General features: G+C 42.5%; 2 protein-coding genes across 18 annotated transcripts in view; one reads left to right on the top strand and one right to left on the bottom strand.

The window, feature by feature from the left end:
* ASPH (aspartate beta-hydroxylase) overlaps positions 1-12890 on the top strand; it is a 201058-nt gene extending 188168 nt beyond the window's left edge. For 16 of the 17 annotated variants that reach the window (XM_050940775.1, XM_050940774.1, XM_050940764.1 and 13 more), the window contains 2 exons: positions 713-846; positions 8870-12890. In XM_050940775.1, the coding sequence (XP_050796732.1) occupies positions 713-846; positions 8870-9020 (285 nt within the window). In that variant the 3' untranslated portion in view covers positions 9021-12890. The remainder of the gene's footprint in view (positions 1-712; positions 847-8869) is intronic. The other variant, XR_007772620.1, reaches the window with a different exon arrangement.
* A 2420-nt stretch (positions 12891-15310) lies between these two features.
* CLVS1 (clavesin 1) overlaps positions 15311-22914 on the bottom strand; it is a 118213-nt gene continuing 110609 nt past the window's right edge. Inside the window, exon 6 of the mRNA XM_050941183.1 lies at positions 15311-15424. Coding sequence (XP_050797140.1) covers positions 15337-15424 — 88 coding nt within the window. The 3' untranslated portion in view covers positions 15311-15336. The remainder of the gene's footprint in view (positions 15425-22914) is intronic.

The raw sequence follows: 22914 nt of genomic DNA, 5'->3' as shown, positions 1-22914 counted from the left end.
AACCCTCCCCACAGCTGCTTCTCCCGCCCTCCTTACCTCCCTATGACTGGAGTGGGGTTAATGCACCACTTCCCCTTCAACAATCCCTTAGGATAGGTACTAACGACTTATGTTAACTATCTGTTCGATCTCGTATTTAGCTGTGACACTCTTAGGCCAGATGTACACTGGAAAGCTTACAGTGGCACAGCTGTACCAATGCAGCTGAGCTGCTGTAAGATCTCTCGGATAGCTGCTCTAAGCCAACTGGAGAGAACTCTCCTGTTGACATAATTAATCCACCCCAACGAGCCCTGGTAGTTACATCAGTGGTAGAAGCTTTCCCATCAAGTAGCATTGTCCACACTGGCGCTTATGTTGATGTAACTTATGTTGCTCAGTGGGCTGGTTTATTCCCACCCCTGAGCAACATAAGTGATACTGACATAAGTGGAAGTGTAGACATAGCCTTAGTACCTTTCCCAGACCTGAAGCAGAGCTCTGTGTAGTTCAGAAACTTGTCTCTCTCACCAACAGAACTTGGTCCAATAAAAGATATTAGCTCACCACCTAGTCTGTCTAATATCCGGGGTCAGACACAGCTGCGGCAACACTGCGTACTGCAATGTTGGGCTGTCATGGCTCATCTTGAATCAGCTGTAGTAAAGTTCTGTTCTTCTAGGAGAACGTTAGTGAAAATGACCTGATTCAACAATTGTATTTCTGTTTGCAGATCAAGTATTCCATCATGCACCCAGGGACTCATGTCTGGCCTCACACAGGGCCTACTAACTGTAGGCTGAGGATGCATTTGGGCTTGGTTATACCAAAAGAAGGCTGCAGAATTCGATGTGCCGAGGAGAACAGGTATGTTTGTTTCCTTCTTTTCCCTAAGGCTTAAAAAATTGGATTGCACCTGCTTACAGATGTGACCCGCAAAACAAAAAAGACAATACTGATGTGTGTGGGCTGCTGGCAAAGGGGTCTTCAATTAAAATATATAACAAGCAGTTTGGTCCCTAGAACTTGTTACAAATAAATACATTTATTGTCATACAGTGAGCCAACACTGCTCTTTCATGTCAAGGCCATTTTTCTCTTAATAATTGTGTCCATAGGTCAAAGGCTTTGAATCACAGGCCATTAATCCAATGACATTTACCAGTTGAATGCAAGAGTTATGCCATTTTTCCCTTTCCTCTGTTTCGAGAACAGTCATCTTGATCAGCAAAATCTAGACTCTTCACCGCAGCTCTGTTTACTTCTTTACTGCTGTGGATACAGAGTGCTCTAGTCTGCCCATATAGGCCAGGTCCTCAGCTGGTATGTATTGGCATAGCTCCATTGACTTCAATTCAATTGAAGTTGAAGCTAGTGAAGCTATGCTGATTTTACAGTAGTAGAGGATTTGTCCCAATATGTGGATTTGATAAAAAGTTTTCTTCATTTTAAAATGCGTTAAGAAGGAAAACTGCTCTCCTACATTGCATTGCAGACCTGTTCAATCTCCGTTTGCTCACCTTAAAAAACAATAGCTGGATATTTGAGCTCAGGGAACGTAATCCCCAGAGAAACATATGGAAGACCAAACTGTAGCATCTGATGCCTGAATATGGCATTATAAATAAAACCACAAAAATATAAAACTTAAGTTAAAGTTAAACAATTGAATTATCTTAACTTGCAAAAATTTGCCTTTCACTTATAGATTTTTATTTTCTTAGTCAGAACCCCCCACCACCCCAACCCCCCAGGAGTTCTATTGTTTACACTGGGAATTTTCAGAGAACTAGTATATTTCTTACAGCATACACACGCCTATGACAGCATCTGAGTGCATGCTGCTTCTGTGGAGATGCGTGTAGTGATGAAAAACACATCAGGCATCATGACAACAATGTAGTTGACTGAAGTCTTCTGTAAACCAACCAGAGCAGATGATTTATAGACTTCTGAGAGTAGGAGTTTTCAACTATTAATAATCTAGCTGTTTGCAGAAGCGTTGGGACTCCTGCCAGCATGTACCTCATTTAAATATTCCATCACAGCGTCAGCATTGCAGCTGCTGCAGTATGTTTTGTCTAATCACTGATGAATACATTAGTTCTCAGCTTTCCAGCTCAATATTTGAAATAGCTTGAAGGTACTGTACACATTTGGGCAGGAGGGAGTGGTGACTAGATGGCTTAGAGGTTTGTTAATGAGTGTGGCGCCTTCCACCTTTCGGTCACTGTTATGAATTCAGGTCAGTAGTCACTGAGAGTCATGAAATGGCTGTTCATTGACCTGTATGAAACAAAGTGGTGGGTCTCGTTCCAGATCCGAGTGAACCGGTGTCCACAACTCTCAGTCCATGATCACAACTGACATTCTTATTTGTCATAATCTGAGCAGACAGCTTAGTGGCCTGGAGACTGAACTACCCTCTCACTTGTTGCATTGGTCCCTCCACATCTGGTATTTGTCTAGAAAGCATAGGGAAGCTGGTGTTGTTACTGCTCTGTACAGAGAAGGTTTCAGTCCCCAGGGCTCTGAGTCGGCACATTCTGTACACACTAAATTCACTTATTAAAAATGTAAAACTAATATATAAGGGCCAGGTTCTACTACACTGACATGTACAGCTCCAGTATACTTCAGCAGGAGCTGAATATTCATTACCAAAGACACAATTCCCTCCACCCCATCACTCCCCAAATGACGATATTTGCAATAATAAAAATTAAGGGTTAGGTTTTACTTTTCCTCCTCCCCTGTACATGGGGTGGCACATTGGTGAGGCAACGTGGGAGCAGTGCAGAAAAGGAATTGTGTCTCTGACAGGTCTGCTTCTTCCCTGCTGATTAAGTCGTCGATGATGATGACATCATCATCATCATCCTCAAACATGCATAGTCTAGTAAGACCATTGTGCCAGCCAGAGTGACAGTTCATGGCGTTATATCAGGCGTCATGTGGTGAAGTTTCTTGGCTGCTTAAGACCAGTAGCAAATTACTACCTCACCCACTTGAGCTGGCTCAGCTCTGCAGGCTGGTGGGGTAGGGGGTCAGAGCTTTGACTCCACACCTCCCCACTCCCTGCCCCCCTTGTGTAGTGTAGAGTAATGGAAATGCAGTTCTCATTTACTCCTAGGCACCCAGAGGCAAGGCGACCGAGTGGGAATGTAAGCCACCCCTCTGAGCGACATAACTTATGTGAGTGAGGTTCTGTGGCCTGCAATGCGCAGGAGGTCAGACTAGATGATCATGATGGTCCCTTCTGACCTTAAAGTCCTTGAGACCATGAGGCAAGTTTACGTCACACAATGCCCTTTCATAGGCGCCAACTTTTCCCAGTGCCAGTGGGTGCTCAACCCCCCTGCGCCCCTGGCCCTGCCCTGCCCCCGCCCTGCCCCCATTCCAACCCCTTCCCCAAATCCCGGCCCCAGCCCCACCTCTTCCCTGAGTGTGCCACGTTCCCCCTCTCCTCCCTCCCTCCCAGTGTTTGTCACCATGAAACAGCTGTTTAGGGCAACAAGCACTGGGAGCTATGGGGAGAAGTGGAGCTGCAGTGCGCTCAGGGGAGGAGGCGGAGGTGAGCTGGGGCAGGGCAGGGAGCTGCCCGTGGGTGAAGAGCACCTACCAATTTTTCCCAATGGGTGCTCCAGGGCTGGAGCACCCACGAAGTTGGTACCCTGTGCCCTTTCATGGGCATGCAGCCAAGCGCACAGTCAAGCCTTACATTTTACTCATTCACCCCCTTCAAAGTCTCTGTGTGTTTGTTTGGATCACAACATGGTAGCATTCAGTTCTTAGGGTGTGGGGAACAATCCAGCTATTTTTTGTCCTTCTAAAAGCTGTAGCATACAAGATGCTGAATAGTGGTGGTACATGATGTTTCAGTATCAAAATAAAATAACTTTATCTCAAGGAATGTAATCATGATTTATAATGGGAGTGAAATAAGACCTTCCATAAAACCAGGGCAAAACCTTCTCATCTAAAACAGATTATAGTAGAGCTCTCTTCTGAGCAAATGATATAGAAATCCTTCCTGGCATTGCCAAATCTGACAAGATAACAAAGCTGAACACTGCCTTTCATAGCAAGCCCAGAACAAGCCAAATTCATTTCAGAGGCACTGCCCCCTGCCAACAATCAAGCCACAAACACAAGCCAACCCATTTTAGAGGCACCACCCCCCTACCAACAACCCCCGTCTCTCTGCCCCACAACCCCGTCACCGCCAGAGACATAGTTTTTGATTTCTTTATTTTGGGCAGGAGGGGCAGCTCCCATCAAGCCAATGGGCTGTGCATGGTGGGGGAGGTGGGGGATTCTGTGCTGGCCTAAATGGGCACCATTTCAGATTTTGAAGGTGGGGGGCAACTTTAACGGTAATTCCAGCAGCTACTTAGGCAATTGAAAACTCTTAAAAAAAAAATGTTTTGCAGATAATAACTTTAGAAATTATCTCACAGGAGCATTGTATCTAATTCCTATATAAAGAAAGAAAATTAAATAAATATTAAACCTACTCAGCTCTAATATAACATGTTCTGACATCTTGGGGCAAGTCACTTAAGGGACATAGGTTAGGTTTAAAATTGTAATGTATATTCTTACTCACATACTCTTACTAAAGTCAGAACACATAGGTGCTGATTTTTGTTTTTGCTGGTGGGTGCTTTTGAAGAGGTGTGTGTGTGTTTGGGGGGGCATTCTGCCAGTTTTTTTGGGAAAGCTGTTTTCATCATATTTATACATTCTTTCATATTCTATTTATTGAATGTGTCTATCACTGGTATATTTACTATTTTAATAATTATTCAGTTGGTATGAACTACATAATTACATTATCATGAATTATGGTACATTAAAATCATTGCAATCACAAGCTGTCTTCACTAACGTCCCAGTTTAAAGACATCGTTTCACTGTAGCTTTCTGGATGAAACTGTCAGCAATCTTATTTACATCTGGTTCCTGGGTATTGTTTTGATGCAAGTTAAGGGCAGTTACATTATTCAGTTGCATCTGTCTCATTAATGTCTGGAGATAATTTTTAAATCTTCTGAAGCTGGAGAATGAGTTCAGGATGATACCGGCACAGTTAGAAGGATTCTTATACTGCAATTGACTCCAAGATCTCTTTCTTGAAGTGTAACAGCTAATTTAGGCATCATCATTTTGTATGTATAGTTGGGATTATATATGGCCTGTGCATTATTTTGCATTTAACATTGAATTTCATCTGCTATTTTGTTGTTAAGTCATCCAGTTTTGTGAGATCCCTTTGTAACTCTTTGCAGTCTGGTTTGGACTTAACTATCTTGAGTAATTTTGTGTCATCTGCAAACTTTCCCGCCTCACTATATACCGTTTTTGAAGATCATTTATGAATATGTTGCACTGGTCCCAAACCAATATAAACCCCTCGGGGGACACTACTATTTACTTCTCTCCATTCTGAAAATGGACCATTTATTCCTACCCTTTGTTTCCTATCTTTTAACTGGAGTGCTTCACAATGCTTTCAGGATCATCTAATGATCCTTAATTTAATTTAATGACAAGTCTTTGTTATCGTGTTCACCTTGCCTCTGTTTATAAACAGGTATCAGAGTAGCAGCCCTGTTAGCCTGTATCTGCAAAAAAGAACAGGAGTACTTGTGGCACCTTAGAGACTAATAAATTTATTGGAGCATAAGCTTTCGTGGGCTACAGCTCACTTCATCGAACGCATAGAATGGAACATATAGTGAGGAAATATATATACATACAGAGAACACGAAAAGGTGGGAGTTGCCCAACCGACTCTAAGAGGCTAATTAATTAAGATGAACTGTTGTCAGCAGGAGGGAAAAAGAACTTTTGTAGTGATAATCAAGATAACCCATTTAAGACAGTTTGACAAGATACTTAACATGGGGGAAATAGTCAATGTGTGTAATGGCTCAGCCATTCCCAGTCTCTATTTAAACCTAAGTTGATAGTATCTAGTTTCCGTATCAATTCAAGTTCATCAGTTTCTTATTGGAGTCTGTTTTTGAAGCTTTTCTGTTGCAAAATTGCCACCTTTAAATCTGTTACTCAATGGCCAGAGAGGTTAAAGTGTTCTCCTACTGGTTTTTTAATGTTATGATTCCTGAAGTCAGATATGTGTCCGTTTATTCTTTTGCGTAGAGACTGTCTGGTTTGGCTAATGTACATGGCAGAGGGGCATTGCTGGCACATGATGGCATATATCACATTGGTAGATGTGCAGGTAAACGAGCCCCTGATGGTGTGGCTGATGTGATTAGGTCCTATGATGGTGTCACTTGAATAGATATGTGGACAGAGTTGGCATTGGGCTTTGTTGCAAAGCTAGGTTCCTGGGTTAGTGTTTTTGTTCTGTGGTGTGTGGTTACTGGTGAGTATTTGCTTAAAGTTGAGGGGCTGTCTGTAAGCGAGGACAAGTCTGTTTCCCAAGATCTGTGAGAGTGAGGGATCATCTTTCAGGATAGGTTGTAGATCTCTGATGTTGCGCTGGAGAGGTTTTAGTTACGGGCTGAAGGTGATGGCTAATGGTGTTCTGTTATTTTCCTACATAGCCTCACAGTATGCCAACATTTTTATGGCTGACTTAGAACAACACTTCCTTAGCTCTCGTCCCCTAATGCTCCTACTCTACTTCCGCTACATTGATGACATCATCATCATCTGGACCCATGGAAAAGAAGCCCTTGAGGAATTCCACCATGATTTCAACAATTTCCATCCCACCATCAACCTCAGCCTAGACCAATCCACACAAGTGGTCCATTTCCTTGACACTACTGTGCTAATTAGCGATGGTAACATAAACACCACCCTATACTGGAAACCTACTGGCCGCTATACTTACCTAAGTGCCTCCAGCTTCCATCCAGGACATACCACACAGTCCATTGTTTACAACCAAGCTCTAAGATACAACCGCATTTGCTCTAATCCCTCAGACAGAGACAAACACCTACAAGATCTCTATCAAGCATTCTTAAAACTACAATACCCACCTGCTGAAGTGCCAACACTGTCCACATATCTATTCAAGTGACACCATCATAGGACCTAATCACATCAGCCACACCATCAGGGGCTCGTTCGCCTGCACATCTACCAATATGATATATGCCATCATGTGCCAGCAATGCCCCTCTGCCATGTACATTGGCTAAACCGGACAGTCTCTACACAAAAGAATAAATGGACACAAATCTGACTTCAGGAATTGTAACATTCAAAAACCAGTAGAAAACTTCAACCTCCCTAATCGCTCAGTGACAGATGTTAAGATGGCAATTTTGCAACAGAAAAGCTTTGAAAAAGACTCCAATGAAAAGCTGCTGAACTTGAATTAATATGCAAACTAGATACCATTAACTTAGGTTTGAACAGAGATGGGGAATGGCTCGGTCATTACACTAATTGAATCTATTTCCCCATGGTAAAGTATCTTTACACCTTTGTGTCAACTGTCCAAAATGGGCCATCTTGATTATCACTTCAAAAGTTTTTCTCCCCTGCTGATAATACCTTGTCTTAATTAATTAGCCTCTTACAGTTGGTCTGGGTACTTCCACCTTTTCATGTTCTCTGTATGTATTAATATCTTCTTATTGTATATTCCATTCTATGCATCCGATGAAGTGGGCTGTAGCCCACAAAAGCTTATGCTCTAATAAATGTGTTCTTCTCTAAGGTGCCACAAGTACTCCTGTTCTTTTTACTTTTCCTGTCTAGCAGTGCTTTGTACCCTGGAATACCCACTCAGAGTGCTATGTGTTTGTGTCCACATAGTGTCACGCTCAATGGAAGCAGCACTTAGCAAACAAAGTACAGTAGAACCACGGTTTTGTAAACACCAGTCTTAAAAATGACCAGTTGTATGAACCGTTGTTCTCGACTAGAGGGAAAAAAAATCACATAATGAACGTGATGTCAGTGAAGAAAAAGTTGTCATCCCTTCTGTTCCAATGCTTTCAGGGCATTGGAAATCACTTTGCAGTGGCTGGAAGGACAAGAAGAAAGTGCTGCAGTGTATGCACCAGACCTACTATCATTTTGAAATGTTCCATTTATGCTTTTTTGATGTTATGAACTCCTCAATTCCCAATTCGTAAAACAGAGGTTCTATTGTAGCTTAAAAGGGCATGGACAGAGCGGCATGGACTTACTTTTGATTTAGTTATATCGGCATAATTATACCAAAAAAAACCTATATGAGTGCAGCTTTCCCCCGTAGACACGCTCTTAGGCTCTGATCCTGGAAAGATTTATGCAGTGAGTCACATTCTTGACATTAAGTGTGAACCAGGATTTAATTTAGTAATTCTGTAACTTTTAATCCAGTTTGTTTGACATGATTTGTTTATTTTAAAACCATGTTGCTGGCTATTGCTCATCTTTCCATTATTCTCTTAATAGTACATGTCTAAAAAGGGCAGGGGCGAGGGGGGGGGGACTTGATTTAAAGTATCCAGATAATTGAAAATGATGGCTAGTCAATGCCTCCTAGACTCGGATCTCTAAAATATATATATACATATAAAATATATATATATATATACATATAAAATATATATGTATATGTGTATATATGTATATATTCCTATATGCATACAAAGAGAGAGAAAGAACATAATAGTATAACTCAGTGAATGGAACTACATCAAACTGAACTTTCTATAGTTTATTTCATTCAGAGCTCTGATACAGACATCTCATTTCTCTTTCTTTATTAAGTACTAGATTACTTATGGCAAAACATGCTGATTATACCTTCTCTAGGTACAGAAGAACATCTCCAGAACAAATACCTGCCCAGATAAGTACTCATATTGGGTGTCCAAAAAGCAATAATAAAGGATGTTCTTTTCTATTACAGAACCTGGGAAGAAGGGAAGGTTCTTATCTTTGATGACTCTTTCGAGCATGAAGTGTGGCAGGATGCTGACAGTTATCGGCTGATATTCATTGTGGATGTGTGGCACCCTGAGTTAACACCCCAACAGAGACGTACCCTTCCTGCCATTTAACAGGTCATTTCTGATGTAAGAAACAGATGAGGTTTAATCTGTTGGAGTCTGCAAATATAAATATGCCACATTAATTTGGTTGGCCATATGGAAAATGTCAGCCTTCTAGGGGCTAGAAGATGTGAAAAAATTGTTCCACAACTACTATGGACTTACCTACAAATGTTCCATTCTGTTTCATACTGAAATGGCACTGATCTGATAGATGTGCTTGTAGGCTGCAAGTGCAATAATACTCTTGTCAGCCAAAGAGCTATAAAGCCAAATTTTCAAAATGAGGAATGTGCAAATGTTTGTGACATGTCTGTATTATGTGTACCAGTACCACAGACCTACATATGCACAGAGCCAGTTAGTCGCCTTATTGGCCAGGTTAATGCACAAATATCTGATTTGTACGTGCACTGCTACCAGGTAATGACATATGTGCATTAGATGTGTATAAACACTAGCACACAACTACTTTTGAAATTCTGTCATGCAATTTCTAATCATAAATGTTTTAGGTATGAAACAATATGCATATAGTGTCAACTGTAGATAATGTGAGTGAAAGGTTTTATTTTGTATTTTTCTACATGGGTAATTGTATTTTTCTATCATAGTTATACATTGATCGTTTCCTTTTGTGAACCACTAATTTTTTAAAAAATATGTATAATAAGTGCACCTCCAGCATTTAGCAGAGGGAGAAGCTTTACATGAACAGATGTTACTTTTGCTAAGTGTGGTCTTTTCTTGCCATCTGGAAATGCAAATAGTAATTTGTATTATTTAACTGCCAGTTAATAGAGTTTAAAAACTGATATCCAATCAGTTTTGTTTTCCTAGAATGAAAGAATCCTTTAAGTCTCCTTCAGCTTTAAGGAGCTCTTCAATTTTAGGACTTCATCCTGGGAAGTACTGGGACATCCATTGACTTAAGTGGGAGTTGCAGGTGCTCAATAACTTTAGGATTTTGTAGTTAATTGCTTTGCTCCCTATCATTTCAAGGCCTCTTGTGTCCTGCCATCTTCTGTGCAAGAAGAGTTGGACACAGCTCCTTCTAGGGGCTGCTTCTAGCTTGACCTAAGTGGTCATTCCTCAGAATAAGAACCTAAATAGAAGAGAAACAGAATTCTCTGAGCTGGGAGCAGAGGACCAAATTCTGATTTGGAGTTCTGATCCTTGCGTGGAAGCACCGACTTCCTGCTAGAATGCAGAGCCAGATAAGAACAGCTTTGAACCTAGTTTTCAATGTATTAACTTCCATGTCAGAAATTAGAGTGCTTAGATTTTGTTAGTTATATCTCCAGAGAAGGGAGACGGACCTCTTCCCATCTTAGGCTTGGGAAAAATTCATATTGCAGTAAACTGTCAAATGTATTGTGTTACTAAGGTGCCTTATATCGTGGTATCTGAGCACCATGCGCACATACTCCATATGCCATAATCAGACTGTCTGAGATTGTTTACTTCATTAAAGTGGCAATGTTGAAAAAACAGCCTTAACTTTGTATTCCTAAAAACTAAGCGCCACTAAGATTTTGGATTTATTGAATAGTTAGATCATATAGTGCCATATAACACATTGCATGATGGTTTGTGCCATGAGATGCTATAACTATTTTTTGGAGTTGTGCAATTTTATTTCCTTTTGGATTAGCAAAATTTGATGATCATGCACTGAACAAGACTTCAGTCTCAGCCAGTCATGATCCAGAAAAGCTTGGATGTGCTTTGTAAACCAGAGACAACTATATACCCACCACAATAAGAAATTCACAACTCTCAGGTTAATTATCAGGAGATCCTAAAATAATTATATTCATTTCACAATTTAAGACATGTTAAAATGCTTATTGGGAGGATTTGGTAGAATGTATGAAAACTATTTATAAATGAGGTGCTCAGTATAACTGGGCTCATTGGGAGGCAGCCTCTCCAGCCAATTGTTTAGTTGCATGGCATATTTTATAATACTGTAAAATGATTAAAAAAGATAAATGATAAAATAATTTTTAAAGAATGAATCAAGAAGTGTTTGGCTTTGAACCAAAATTGTTTCCTTTTTTAGCTCACCTTAAACTGCATTGCAATTTCCATTGCTTGGATTTAACACCCAGCCTCTAGAGATATAATAGATATTGTTTAGTTTTTAATTTGTGAAAAATTGTGTCATGCTTTTCTTGTAGCTCTGATTGTTCTGGTATTGTTTAGTAGCATTTCTTTTCTCTTCTTCTGGAGGTAGTTGCTTTATCATTTGAGATTTTGATCAGCAAATACATTAAAGCACTCAACACTAAACATGCACCTATAAACGTATTCATGCTCATTAAATAGTGTGGGATGCTATATTGTGTATTAAAAACTGAAGTGCCTTGAGTGTGGCAATATGGGTGATGCGGCTTCATTATTAGTAGCTTCTCCACCGCTGAAATTGCTTCTGTTTTACTTTGGTGGCAAGGAGTCAAGAAGGTAATTTTTTCTTGGCTGTAGTTATTGGAATAGCATATGGAGGAACCTATAAAATTGTACAGCCTATACGTGACACATCATTTTAAGCTTTTTAGGTTGCAAACTGATGTTTCCTGCTAAAAAAGAACCTCTCTACACTGGAAATGCTAATGGAAGAAACAAATGAAAATACTTTTTAAAGTGATAAATATCTTCAGTAAAACATTTTGTCCTTCATATTCATTCAACAAAGGGAAGCAATTTGACAGAGAAGGACTGTACAATCTAATGTTTGTATCATACCAGTAAGATCAGGGAAAATTAAATGTCTTTTTCCTGTTCATGTACCTATGCACAGAATTTAAATGAGAACCACTGTCTTATATTCATGCCCTGATATTTTGGGATATATATTACAGGCCAACACAGATGTTTATTTATGTCACCATTGTATGTTTTAGTCATAACAGCTTAATGGGCTTTCTAATCTTTTATAGAGACTGATGCTCATGGACTAGGAATTCAATGGCTTTCAAAACACTTCAGCTGCACAACTCTGACTTAAGTAACCTCAGACTATTAAAATGTATTGCAGAATTCCCCAGCTAAGATTTTCTTAGTCTTCTTTCTCTCTACCTCATGACTTACAAAATGTTAGATCACTGTTCTCATGAGAGTATCATTTCAGTGGCAGTACAGGTAAGTGTGTTAACTAGAAAGGCTGTAAAACAAGGCATCTCTCTCTTAGTGACACTACAGTACAGTATCCATTGAAGCCAGTGGAGCAATGCTATGTTACACTGCCTGCCAATGTGCCTAGTGTATTCTACCATGGATTTTAACGGGGGGAGGGATCCCTAAGATATATGGCTTCAATCTTGAAACATGCTGAGTGCTCATCTGTGGTTCAGGGCATTTCTGCAAAGTGCTTAGGTCCTCAACACTTGTTGACGTCAGTGTCACCTTACAGAGCTCTTAGTGCCTTGCAGATCAAGCCCTGTATCTACCCCATACAAACCAACATAAATTATACTCTTTCTGCAATTATTCTGCATGTAACATTAGCAGCTGTATTAATCCCTAGGCGTGTAAAATAGTATCTGACAGACCCCTTCTGGCCACGTATAAGTGTGATATTCTATGTCGGTTAGAGGTAACACATTTTATTTTCATTCATTAGGGATGCTTATGCCCAGTTGAACTGTGTCATCGCTTCAGTGTATCACTCACAAGTTATGAGGCATATTTAAAAGAGTATTATGCTGTCCACTGTCAACTCATGTTGTGTATCTGGCTTACAATTACTTTATTTGACATATGAGCACCAACCACTTTTTCTAATAAATGTCATATAGCACAACTGAATGGAAGGTAAAAAGTGTGCGCAAAAGAATTGTACAGCGGTTTGAAGAAATAAAGTCACAGTAGATGCAATTTCTTAACAGTGGATTTTTTTTTAATTATTTTTATCTATTTCCATTTCAATGTAGGGATTGGATTCATTTTGCAAAGAGAGAGATAACAAACTGATCTTTGGCATTTCAGTTCTCCATTTCTGTTCTTCCACATTTCCTTCCAGTTGAAGCACTATGTGATATAATTCATTCTAAGTTTTCCCTTTCTGAGGGCTTGTCTACATCAGAAAGTTGCAGCGCTGGTGAGGGAGTTACAGCGCTGCAACTTAGGAGGTGTACACATCTGCAGGGCACCACCAGCGCTGCAACTCCCTGTTTGCAGCGCTGGCCGTACTCCCGTTTTGTCTAGGGTGTAGAGGATCCAGCGCTGGTGATCCAGCGCTGGTAATCAAGTATAGTCACTTACCAGCGCTTTTCTTGACCTCCGTGGAATAAGCAGGTATCCCAGCATACCTGAGGAAGCTCGGTAATCAAGCTGGTCTCCTTCCCCGGCTTGCTCTCGCGTTCCCCGAACCCCGAGCAAGCAGGTCTCCTTCCCTGAGGTTTGCTGGGTGGTTCCGGGAAGGCGAGAGCAAACCGGGGAAGGAGACCAGCTTCGCCGCGGTTTGCTCTCGCGTTCCGCGAACCACCCTGCAAACCGCAGGGAAGGAGACCTGCTTGTTCGGGGAACGCGAGAGCAAACCGCGGCGAAGCTGGTCTCCTTCCCCGGTTTGCTCTCGCGTTCGCCGAACCCCCGAGCAAGCAGGTCTCCTTCCCTGCGGTTTGCAGGGTGGTTCGCGGAACGCGAGAGCAAACCGGGAAAGGAGACCAGCTTCGCCGCGGTTTGCTCTCGCGTTCCGCGAACCACCCTGCAAACCGCAGGGAAGGAGACCTGCTTGCTCGGGGTTCGGGGAACGCGAGAGCAAATCGGGGAAGGAGACCAGCTTCGCCGCGGTTTGCTCTCGCGTTCCCGGAACCACCCAGCAAACCGCAGGGAAGGAGACCTGCTTGCTCGGCGGTTCGGGGAACGCGAGAGCAAACCGGGGAAGGAGACTAGCTTCGCCGCGGTTTGCTCTCGCGTTCCGCGAACAAGCAGGTCTCCTTCCCTGCGGTTTGCACGGTGGTTCGCGGAACGCGAGAGCAAACCGCGGCGAAGCTGGTCTCCTTCCCCGGTTTGCTCTCGCGTTCCCCGAACCCGAGCAAGCAGGTCTCCTTCCCTGCGGTTTGCAGGGTGGTTCGCGGAACGCGAGAGCAAACCGCGGCGAAGCTGGTCTCCTTTCCCGGTTTGCTCTCGCGTTCCCCGAAACCCCTTGAAGCCGCCCAACAGCGCTGCAGTGTGGCCACATCTAACACCACTTGCAGCGCTGGTTGCTGTAAGTGTGGCCACTCTGCAGCGCTGGCCCTATACAGCTGTACTAATACAGCTGTAACAACCAGCGCTGCAAAATTTTAGATGTAGACATGGCCTGATTCAACCACAGCCACCATCTGCAATCAGCAGATCCTTCTGGCTACACCTTTAGCTGATTGCAGGAAGGAAGAGGGTTAAATGGCTCTGCAGAGCTTTCATTTGCTGTAGTGACCTAAATGAAACAATCTGGATTGGACCATTAATCACCAGTGAATTTTTTCCAATGACTTCCCCTGCCCCCTCCCTCCCCGCCCCCACAACGCACACACAGATACACACAAGGCTAACAGGCTGTAGAGTTGCCTGTGGAAAAACACATTGGTAAAATTAAATAATTGCATTTCAAATTGTGTGTGGCTGCTGCCCACATAGCTCATTACATTTAGCTGACAGTTTTATAAAGGCTTCATAAATAAAGAATAATCTTTGCAGGGTACAGAAATAAGTGAACCCTGCAAGCAGCCAGGATGATATGATATATACTATAATGTTGAATGACATTATGCTGGTGGTGATTTGGTTTTGTTTTTTTTTTTTTTTTAAAACCTTGGTAGCGATTGAAAGGTATTGGCAATGCTGTTATCTCAGGTCTGCAAGCTACATTAAACCTAATAATTAGATGCACAGGTTAACTTCAAGATACTCTACTTTAAAATGCACTTAATCTAAACTTTGTTTTAGGAAATTAAAGCGCATCCCTGCATAACAACTCAGAAAAACTTCCATCTGTGCATTGTTTGTATGTGTACAAAGGAGTTCATCCTTCACTTTTCAGTCATTTTCACATTGCAAATCTAAAAAGGAAAAAAGAAAAGAATATATATATATTTTTTACAACTAGACTCCCTACTTTGTTAGTTAGTATCCTGAACCAAAAGAAATCTCTGTCTTTGTTTAGCTTTGGCTGCACAGACAGGTGGCTGGTGACAATCGTTAGTTGGTCTGGAAAAATGGAGGACCTGTTTTCAAGCACACACAGAGAGAGAGAGTGTGTTTAAAGCGTGTTGTGTGCTTCGCAGGTTTCTGGTGCTGTTGAAATTTGGCAATGCATTTGTATGTGTTGGTGATGCTGAACTCAGTCTAGAGCCAGTAGAAGTTGGGTGTTCTCGCTCTCACCCAGTTCCTCATGTTTCAGCGTGCCAGGTTCCACCACAGACTGAGACCTGAAAGCAAAACACACACATGCTAAGAAAGAGTAAGGCAGAAATACTAATATCTTCAATCTGCGTTAGTTTCTTCAGGATCTTGTGACCTTTGCTTTTTCTATGATGCTTAATCGAAATGCATAAAAGTATTGGTTTCACTATATATATTCTATATAAAATCATCGGAAAACATATACTTAACAGGAATACTACTTGTTTATTACATGTTCAATTTAACTATCTAACACTTATGCATCATCATTCATGTTCTTTACTGTAAAGTAAAGGCCTGACCCTGAGAGGTTTAAAACAAATAAAAGGAAGTATTTCTTCACACAATGCACAGTCAGCCTGTGGAACTCCTTGCCAGAGGATGTTGTGAAGGCCAAAACTGTATCAGGGTTCAAAAAAGAACTAGATAAAGTCATGGAGGATAGGTCCATCAATGATTATCAGCCAGGATGGGCAGGGATGGTGTCCCTTAACCTCTTTTTGCCAGAAGCTGAGAATGGGCCACAGGGGATGGACCACTTGATGATTACCTGTTCTGTTCATTCCCTCTAGGGCACCTGGCATTAGCCACTGTTGGAAGTCAGGATACTGGGCTAGATGGGCTTTTAGTCTGACCCAGTATGGCAGTTCTTGTGAGGTGCTGAAATGAAGACAATGGGATTTGTAAGGGCTTGCTTTCTGGACAAGGCCATAAGGCCCTGATACTGCAAGCACTTTAATGGGACTACTCAGATATGTAAAATTACACTCATGTGTGCCCTGTGCATGCAGGACTGATGCCTAATTTATTCTTGCTACATAGCTTGAGGTTGGCAAGAAAGAATTAACCCTTATTTACAAATATGGGAAATTGAGGCACAGAGCTTCTGTGACGAGCTGAAGGCCACAGATGGGTCAGACCCAGGATGAGAAGAGAGGAGTCCCTGGCTCCCAGTCCTGTGATCAGATCTCTAGATCACAACCCTCTCTACCTGAAACAACTTGGCTTGCATAAACTCACTTTAAACAGCAGACCATTTTAAAGACAACTCTCCATCCTCAAGCTGATAGTTTGTCATTCAGTGCTCAGCTTTGTGGTGTGGCTATGAGCAGTTAGAGAGGAGTGAATGAGTGAGTATTAAGGGGAGTTTAATTTGATAGTGGCAAGATTACATGCAAAAACTAAAACTGAATGCATTAAATTAACAGGAAAAAATAAAACACATTAATTTTACTGGAGCTACTTGCCTTTCTTTACCTTTGCCCATGCTCACAATTTAAGAAGGGAAGGGCCACTGTATTTTGTAGAATAGACATGCTGCGTAGTGCGAATAATGTTTCTTGTTATAGTGGGGGATAAGGGATTTGTCTACATACCTCACTCATCTGTGTTTTGGGGCAGGAATTTACTTGTGTTGTTTGTTGGGGCAAAATCACTTGGTTTTAATATTTAAGAATAAACCAAAGGGGAAATCATTTCAAGTTTTAAAATTAAAAAAGATAGAAATAAAATCATAAACCACATGATAATCAGTATGGTTTTAAAGAATAGTCTTCCCTTCATACAGTTATCCCGGATTACTGCCAGTTTATTATCTACAGTAAGTCTCTCGTTCCTAGTCCTTAATATTATGATAACCTCTGCTTGACCACTAGCTGACTCACTGCTCACCAGTTAGATACTGCTGGACAATTGATAAGAACCATTACTTGAATACATCCTGCGGTATTGAGAACAGAGGACCAATCCTGGTGAGGATTGATTGGTAAATTAGTAGAGTCTTCAAGTTTCTAAGCCTTTTTCTTAAATCCTAGACTTTTAAATAGCTTTTTTTTATAGCTATTTTTTCAACTTAAAAAATCTCCAAGCAGAGTCATTCTAGATTTTCTAGATCATAAGAACTAGATACTTAATATGAAAGCTTTGTATGAAATGTTTCTGTGAAAATACATTTCCCCAAATATGTCCACTGCATAGAGAATTCACGCATTTTAATACACAAAGATTACTGAATCCATTGTTTGAGTTCACACAAAAATAGAGATTGGACCCAGCTCTAGTACATAAAAACAAATTATATAAATGTGAAAATGATGCAACCTGAGTTCAAATAAGAACATAGTCTCTTTTTCTCTGTCTTTCTCTGTGTGTTTATGCATATACGTGCATGCACACTACTGTAATATATCAAGAAACTGAAACCAAGAGGAAAAACAGCATTCATAGTCTATCAGTCCTTTCCTCTGCAAAACCTGGTTTATGCCCCTAGTGGTTGCAATTAAAAAAAATCAACATTTGCAAACATACCACAGATAGTTCCTCTTCTACGTATAATGGAAAACATATCATGATTGCCAAATGCTACCTTTCAGTGACCACCTCTGGACATCTCTGTTCAAGCTTTATCATCACTCCTCACTTGGGTGCCTTTGCTCTGAAAGGCTGCAGGTCTCACCACCTCTGTTGTATCCTTCCCAGGCTGCTCCTCTCACCTTTTTTCATGTGGGCACATACACCTGGAACTCCCTTCTGGACCGGGTATGCTGTGCTTCATCTCCCGCCTTCCAATCTCCCTCTGTTAAACATGTTTCTCCCCTGAAGCCTGTCAACTCATTTTAATTCACCATTCAAGCTCCTGGGTTTTGTTTCTCTGCTTAGATTGCAGAGAAAAAATGTGTCACTCACCACTGTTCATATCTGACACATAATTAACCTCCTGTGGCCTAGTGATGTGGAGAGGAAGAGACATTAAAGGAAAGTCCTATGCAATGTAACAAACCATTCAAATCCTACTCCCTCACCCCTTTCTGTGCTGTGCAGCTAATCCTAGTGCTCTCAGCGTGGCAGGTAATCGTTTCCTTATTTCATGAGCGCAGCCCTCCTATGAATAGTGTAAGTGAAAAGCCCCCTCTGGTGATTAACTCAATGTTGCAGAGAATGTGTGCTCTCCCTCACAGCAGCAAAGGCACTTGGATGTACAGTGCTCATTCTAGCCTTAGAGGGTGACATTCACACGCACACAAAGCCTGGGTAAATGATCTACACGCAGGAGAGCTACAATGAGGTGGGAGGCAGTAACTCCCCCAATCCACTGACAGGGCACTGAGCAGCCCTGCCACTGCTACTGCTAGCCCAGCTCATGGGCTGGAATAGGAGCCACAACTCCTACATGTGCACGTGTAATCCTGCCCCCACGGGCTAGTCCTTCACTGCTTCCCCAAGCCACCTCCAGTCTGAGTTAAAATAGCCTGAATGTGTATTGAAAGATCCCTCGACATAATACACTTGTCCACTAGCTGCATCACAGTGCACGTGGTCACCACATTCAAGGCCGCTGCATAAACCATGTCCAATGCCCAGCGCATTAAAATAATACAAACAGGGACCCAACCTCAACATTATCTGTGGCCCGGCTCTGTGACAGCAATAATCTGTTTTTTCTCCCCTTTGTCTTCATTAGAAGTGGCTTAGCCCCCTCCACTAACATAAATAGTTCAGCCCTTTCTCCTGAGCTGTCTTTCTAATACTTAAATCCAGCTTAACCCAGGGGCCGAGTACTGATTTAAACAATCAGCACAGCTTGCCTGATCTTGACTGCAACTCTAAGCAGTCACAACAAAGAACCAGCCATGCTGTTCGGATTTTCACTTTCTAAACACGGATATTTTTGTTTGCTGGGAAATGAAAGTTTAGGTGTTTTGGCTGGATTTTGTTGTTGGGTTTTGCTTTTGTTTGTTTTGATTGGTTGGTTTATGGAAGGAGTCAGGAAGAAAAACAGTGAAATAGCTGTTGATTATATTAATTCCCAGTGGGATTCAAAAGGAATTTTTCATGTACATGGGCTCCGGTAGTTACTAAAATGTAGCTCCTCAGAAAAGAATGTTGTTCATTTATCCCAGTGAGGATGTGGCTCGTAATGTCTTAGCTTTCACAGTGGGCAGCAATAGGGTGGCCATATTTCTCAATGGGAAAACGGGACACCATCTATCTACTGCCTTCTGAGTGTGAGGATACACAATGCAGCTAAGTGATACACAGTACAAGCTGTTTTATCTTGCACGTTGGTGGAATGGGGTGCCGGTAAGTGAAAAATGCCGGATAACTAAGAGGGAGGGAAGAGGTGCGGGGTTGGCAGAGGGTTGGGACACAGCCTCTGGGAGGGAATTTGGGTGCGGGAGGGGGCTCAGACAGCAGGTTGGGTTTAGAGGGGGTGCAGGGTGCCAGGTCCAGGGGGCACTCACCTCGGGTAGCTGCCCGCAAGCGGTGACCTGTCCCGGCTGCTCCTAGGCAGAGGCACAGCAAGCAGCCTTGTGCCCTGCCCTGTCCCGCCCCACCCCAAGTGCTAGATCCACAAGTCTCATTGGCTAGGAACTGCAGCCAATGGGAGCTGTGGGGATGGCGCCTGCGGGTGGAGGCAGCTCACAGAGCTGCCTAGGAGCAGCCGGGACAGGTCACCGCTTGCAGGAAGCCACTTGAGATAAACAGCCCCTGGATCCAGCACCCCGAGGCCCCTCCCATGCCCTGAGCCCCCTCCTTCGCCCAAATTACCTCCCAGAGCCTGTGCCCTACCCCCTGCTGGCCCCGCACCAACAGAACTATAAACCGGAATTTCAATGAGGATCTGGAAAGCTCTATAAAATGGCTTTTCTGTTGGTGAAGTGCCAGATAAAACTGCTTTTACTTTATATAAATTCAGAATAGGGTTATGACTAGCTGAAATTGAAGTGATGGCTGCAGTTGAGGAATGAATAGCTCACAGGACCAGGGAATAAGCCACAACCACCGAGAAGCAGATTTAACCTATGTAATCATGTTTCCCTGCCCTTCGTTATCTCTTCTCTGTGTTCAAGAAGAGAATTCAGCTAGTTCCACACTGTTGTGTGTGTTTCCTAGTGAGTTAGAGAATGGAGCATTTTGATCAACTTAATTTAAAACTGAATATTGCCGTGTATCCACTTTTTGAAAAAGAATGTTCTTCAGTGAATTTAGCTCTTGTGAATGTGGTGGGATGGACAGTCCTGGGTAAAAAAGACCTTTGTTTATCCATGAAATGTGCAGTGAAAATGCAGGTGCCCCAAAATCCCTCCATTCAGTATGTCTTAACTCTGACATGGAGGATAGTTCATCCTCCCTGCCAATTAATTCCTAGTAAGCAGGGCTGGCTCCAGGCACCAGCCAAGCAAGCTCGTGCTTGGGGTGGCAGATTCTAAGGGGCGGCATTCCGGCCAATCCTAGGGCGGCACGGGAGCCAGCTGCGTGCTCCGTCTGCCCCAGCCGGGTAGTGCCAGGTCTGCAGCAAGCCCAGTAGCCCGCGTCCTTCCCTCCCCGCTGACCAGAGCAGTACGGAGCCCTCCCAGCAGGCAGTGCGGCGGGAGGGGCCGAGTGGTGAGTGACCTGGCTGAAGGAAGCCCTGGCCGCCCCCCTTTTTTCTCCCCTGCCCCGCTCCCTCTGCCTCCCCCCTGCTAGCTGGGGCATGCCCTCCACTGCCTGAGGCACGTCTGCAGCGCAGGGAGTCCCGCTAGCTGAAAGTTTGCACCCTGACTCCAGCTGCCCCACAGGTTTTTTTGTTTTTGTTTTTGTTTTTTTGCTTGGGGCGGCAGAAAACCAGAGCCGGCCTTGCCAGTGAGGTTCCCAAGGGTGCCAACTGTGAGGTGGGTTTGGTGGGTTTGGATCTCTGCTTACTGGGAGCAAAGGTAACAAGCCTAATTCACACTGAACAGCCACTTTCAAGTCACTACATCCTGGGCTATATGTGAACCAATAATCTAAATAAGAAAGATGAATTATCCCTTTATCAGTCTTCTGGTCCATTCAGTCCTCATCCGCAACCTCACTATATTTCAGTGATTTGGTTGCTGGTTTTCTTTTAAAGCATTTGCTGCCACAATTTACAATACCTATCACTCCAGCTTTGCAAAGCACATCTTTTGTGTCAGTGTTTTTCATACTGCAAACCACAATTGACTGACTAAGCTGCAAAATCTCTGCTGAATGCCAGCATCTCAACTCAAATGGAGGTTGTGGATGCAATACCTACCCTCCAGGCTCTAGTGTCACAGGAGAGCTGGAGGATGAAAGCTTTGCGCCCTATCCATGTTCCCAGTGAACCAAATGAAAGTTTTGCTGCCTTAACTGAATGAAGGATTCAGTCCTTCCTGTGTCAAGTGTATCCGACGAAGTGGGTATTCACCCACAAAAGCTCATGCCCCAATACATTTGTTAGTCTATAAGGTGCCACAGAACTCTTTACTGTCCTTCCTGTGCATTTCAGGGAAATGTGAGTCACAATGGAGGAAAGGAAGCCTGAATGGTTGTTAGCCTGAGCACTTTAATCATGTATTCGTTCCCTGCCTCCTTTGATAACCTCATTGGGATTCATGCTGCTTCTGTGGTAATTGAACATTTTGTTCCTAACCCACAGGTGGTAGCGCCAAGTGATCCTCCACACACACATTACTTTGTGCTGGTGACTCACTCCAGTTTAATACCATCCAAATATTAGTTGGATTTAGAAAGTATGAATCATCTTCCTGATAATATTATCTGAAGTTATTGCTAGATGTGCCAAGCTAAAATGTTAGGGCTAGTCAGAGCACTAACGAGTGAATGTTTTCTCCCTAACTCCCACTGATCTAAAATGGATGCTGGTTTACTTTGTATTTAGAAGTGAGGTCTGCTTGTGGGCAGGAGCTGGACATGCAAACTCTGGCTTTGTTCTCCAAGGATCACAGCTGCTTCCACTGAAGGACAGTAGAAGACATCCTCCACCCCTGTAAGTTTTTCTTGTCTCAAGGTAAACCTGTGATGTTCACTGATTATTCACACAACAGTAAAAAACCCAGTGCCCTTTGCTCTCCTGCCTCTAGGGTAAACCTTCACCTTCTGCAGTATGATATGAAAGAAATTTCCATGGACCTTCTTTACATGATGTGATAGGAAAGAATAGTAATGCTGCTAATCCCTCATTGTCTAGGATTTTGGAGCTGTCCATGCTAAATCTCATTTATGTATTCTTTTCTAGAATAGCATTCAAAGTATTTATTCTTGTGCTACAGACTCACAGCATTTAGTATTCAATAAATAATATTCTACTTGAGATGTCTTGAAGCTTTTTCTTCATGGAGTCTATTTTCCTCATCTAAACCATTGAAAGATCAAAGACACTAGTGAGACTGCTTTGCAGGAGTCTGACCTGTAATCTTGTGCATGGTCTTTCAGGACCTGTCTGTCATCAGCAGGTTGGTAGAGAGTACACAATTTATATGATGAAAGAAGCAGGGTGAGAGGGTTTACAGGCCAAGATTCATGTGTTTTGAGCCAGGTGGTCTGTCTCCATCTACCTTAGAACCTCAGAGTTACAAACACCTTGGAAATGGAGGTTGTTCATAATTCTGAGATGTTCATAACTCTGAACAAAACGTTATGGTTGTTCTTTCAAAGGTTTACAACTGAACATTGCCTTAATGCAGCTTTGAAGCTTTACTATGCAGAAGAAAAATGCTGCTCTCCATCCCAA

The sequence above is a fragment of the Gopherus flavomarginatus genome, chromosome 2 (genome assembly GCF_025201925.1).
Source record: "Gopherus flavomarginatus isolate rGopFla2 chromosome 2, rGopFla2.mat.asm, whole genome shotgun sequence".
In the NCBI taxonomy this organism is placed as follows: Eukaryota; Metazoa; Chordata; order Testudines; family Testudinidae; genus Gopherus; species Gopherus flavomarginatus.
Note: the sequence above shows the minus strand (reverse complement) of the source record. Positions and strands in the feature narration are given on the sequence as shown.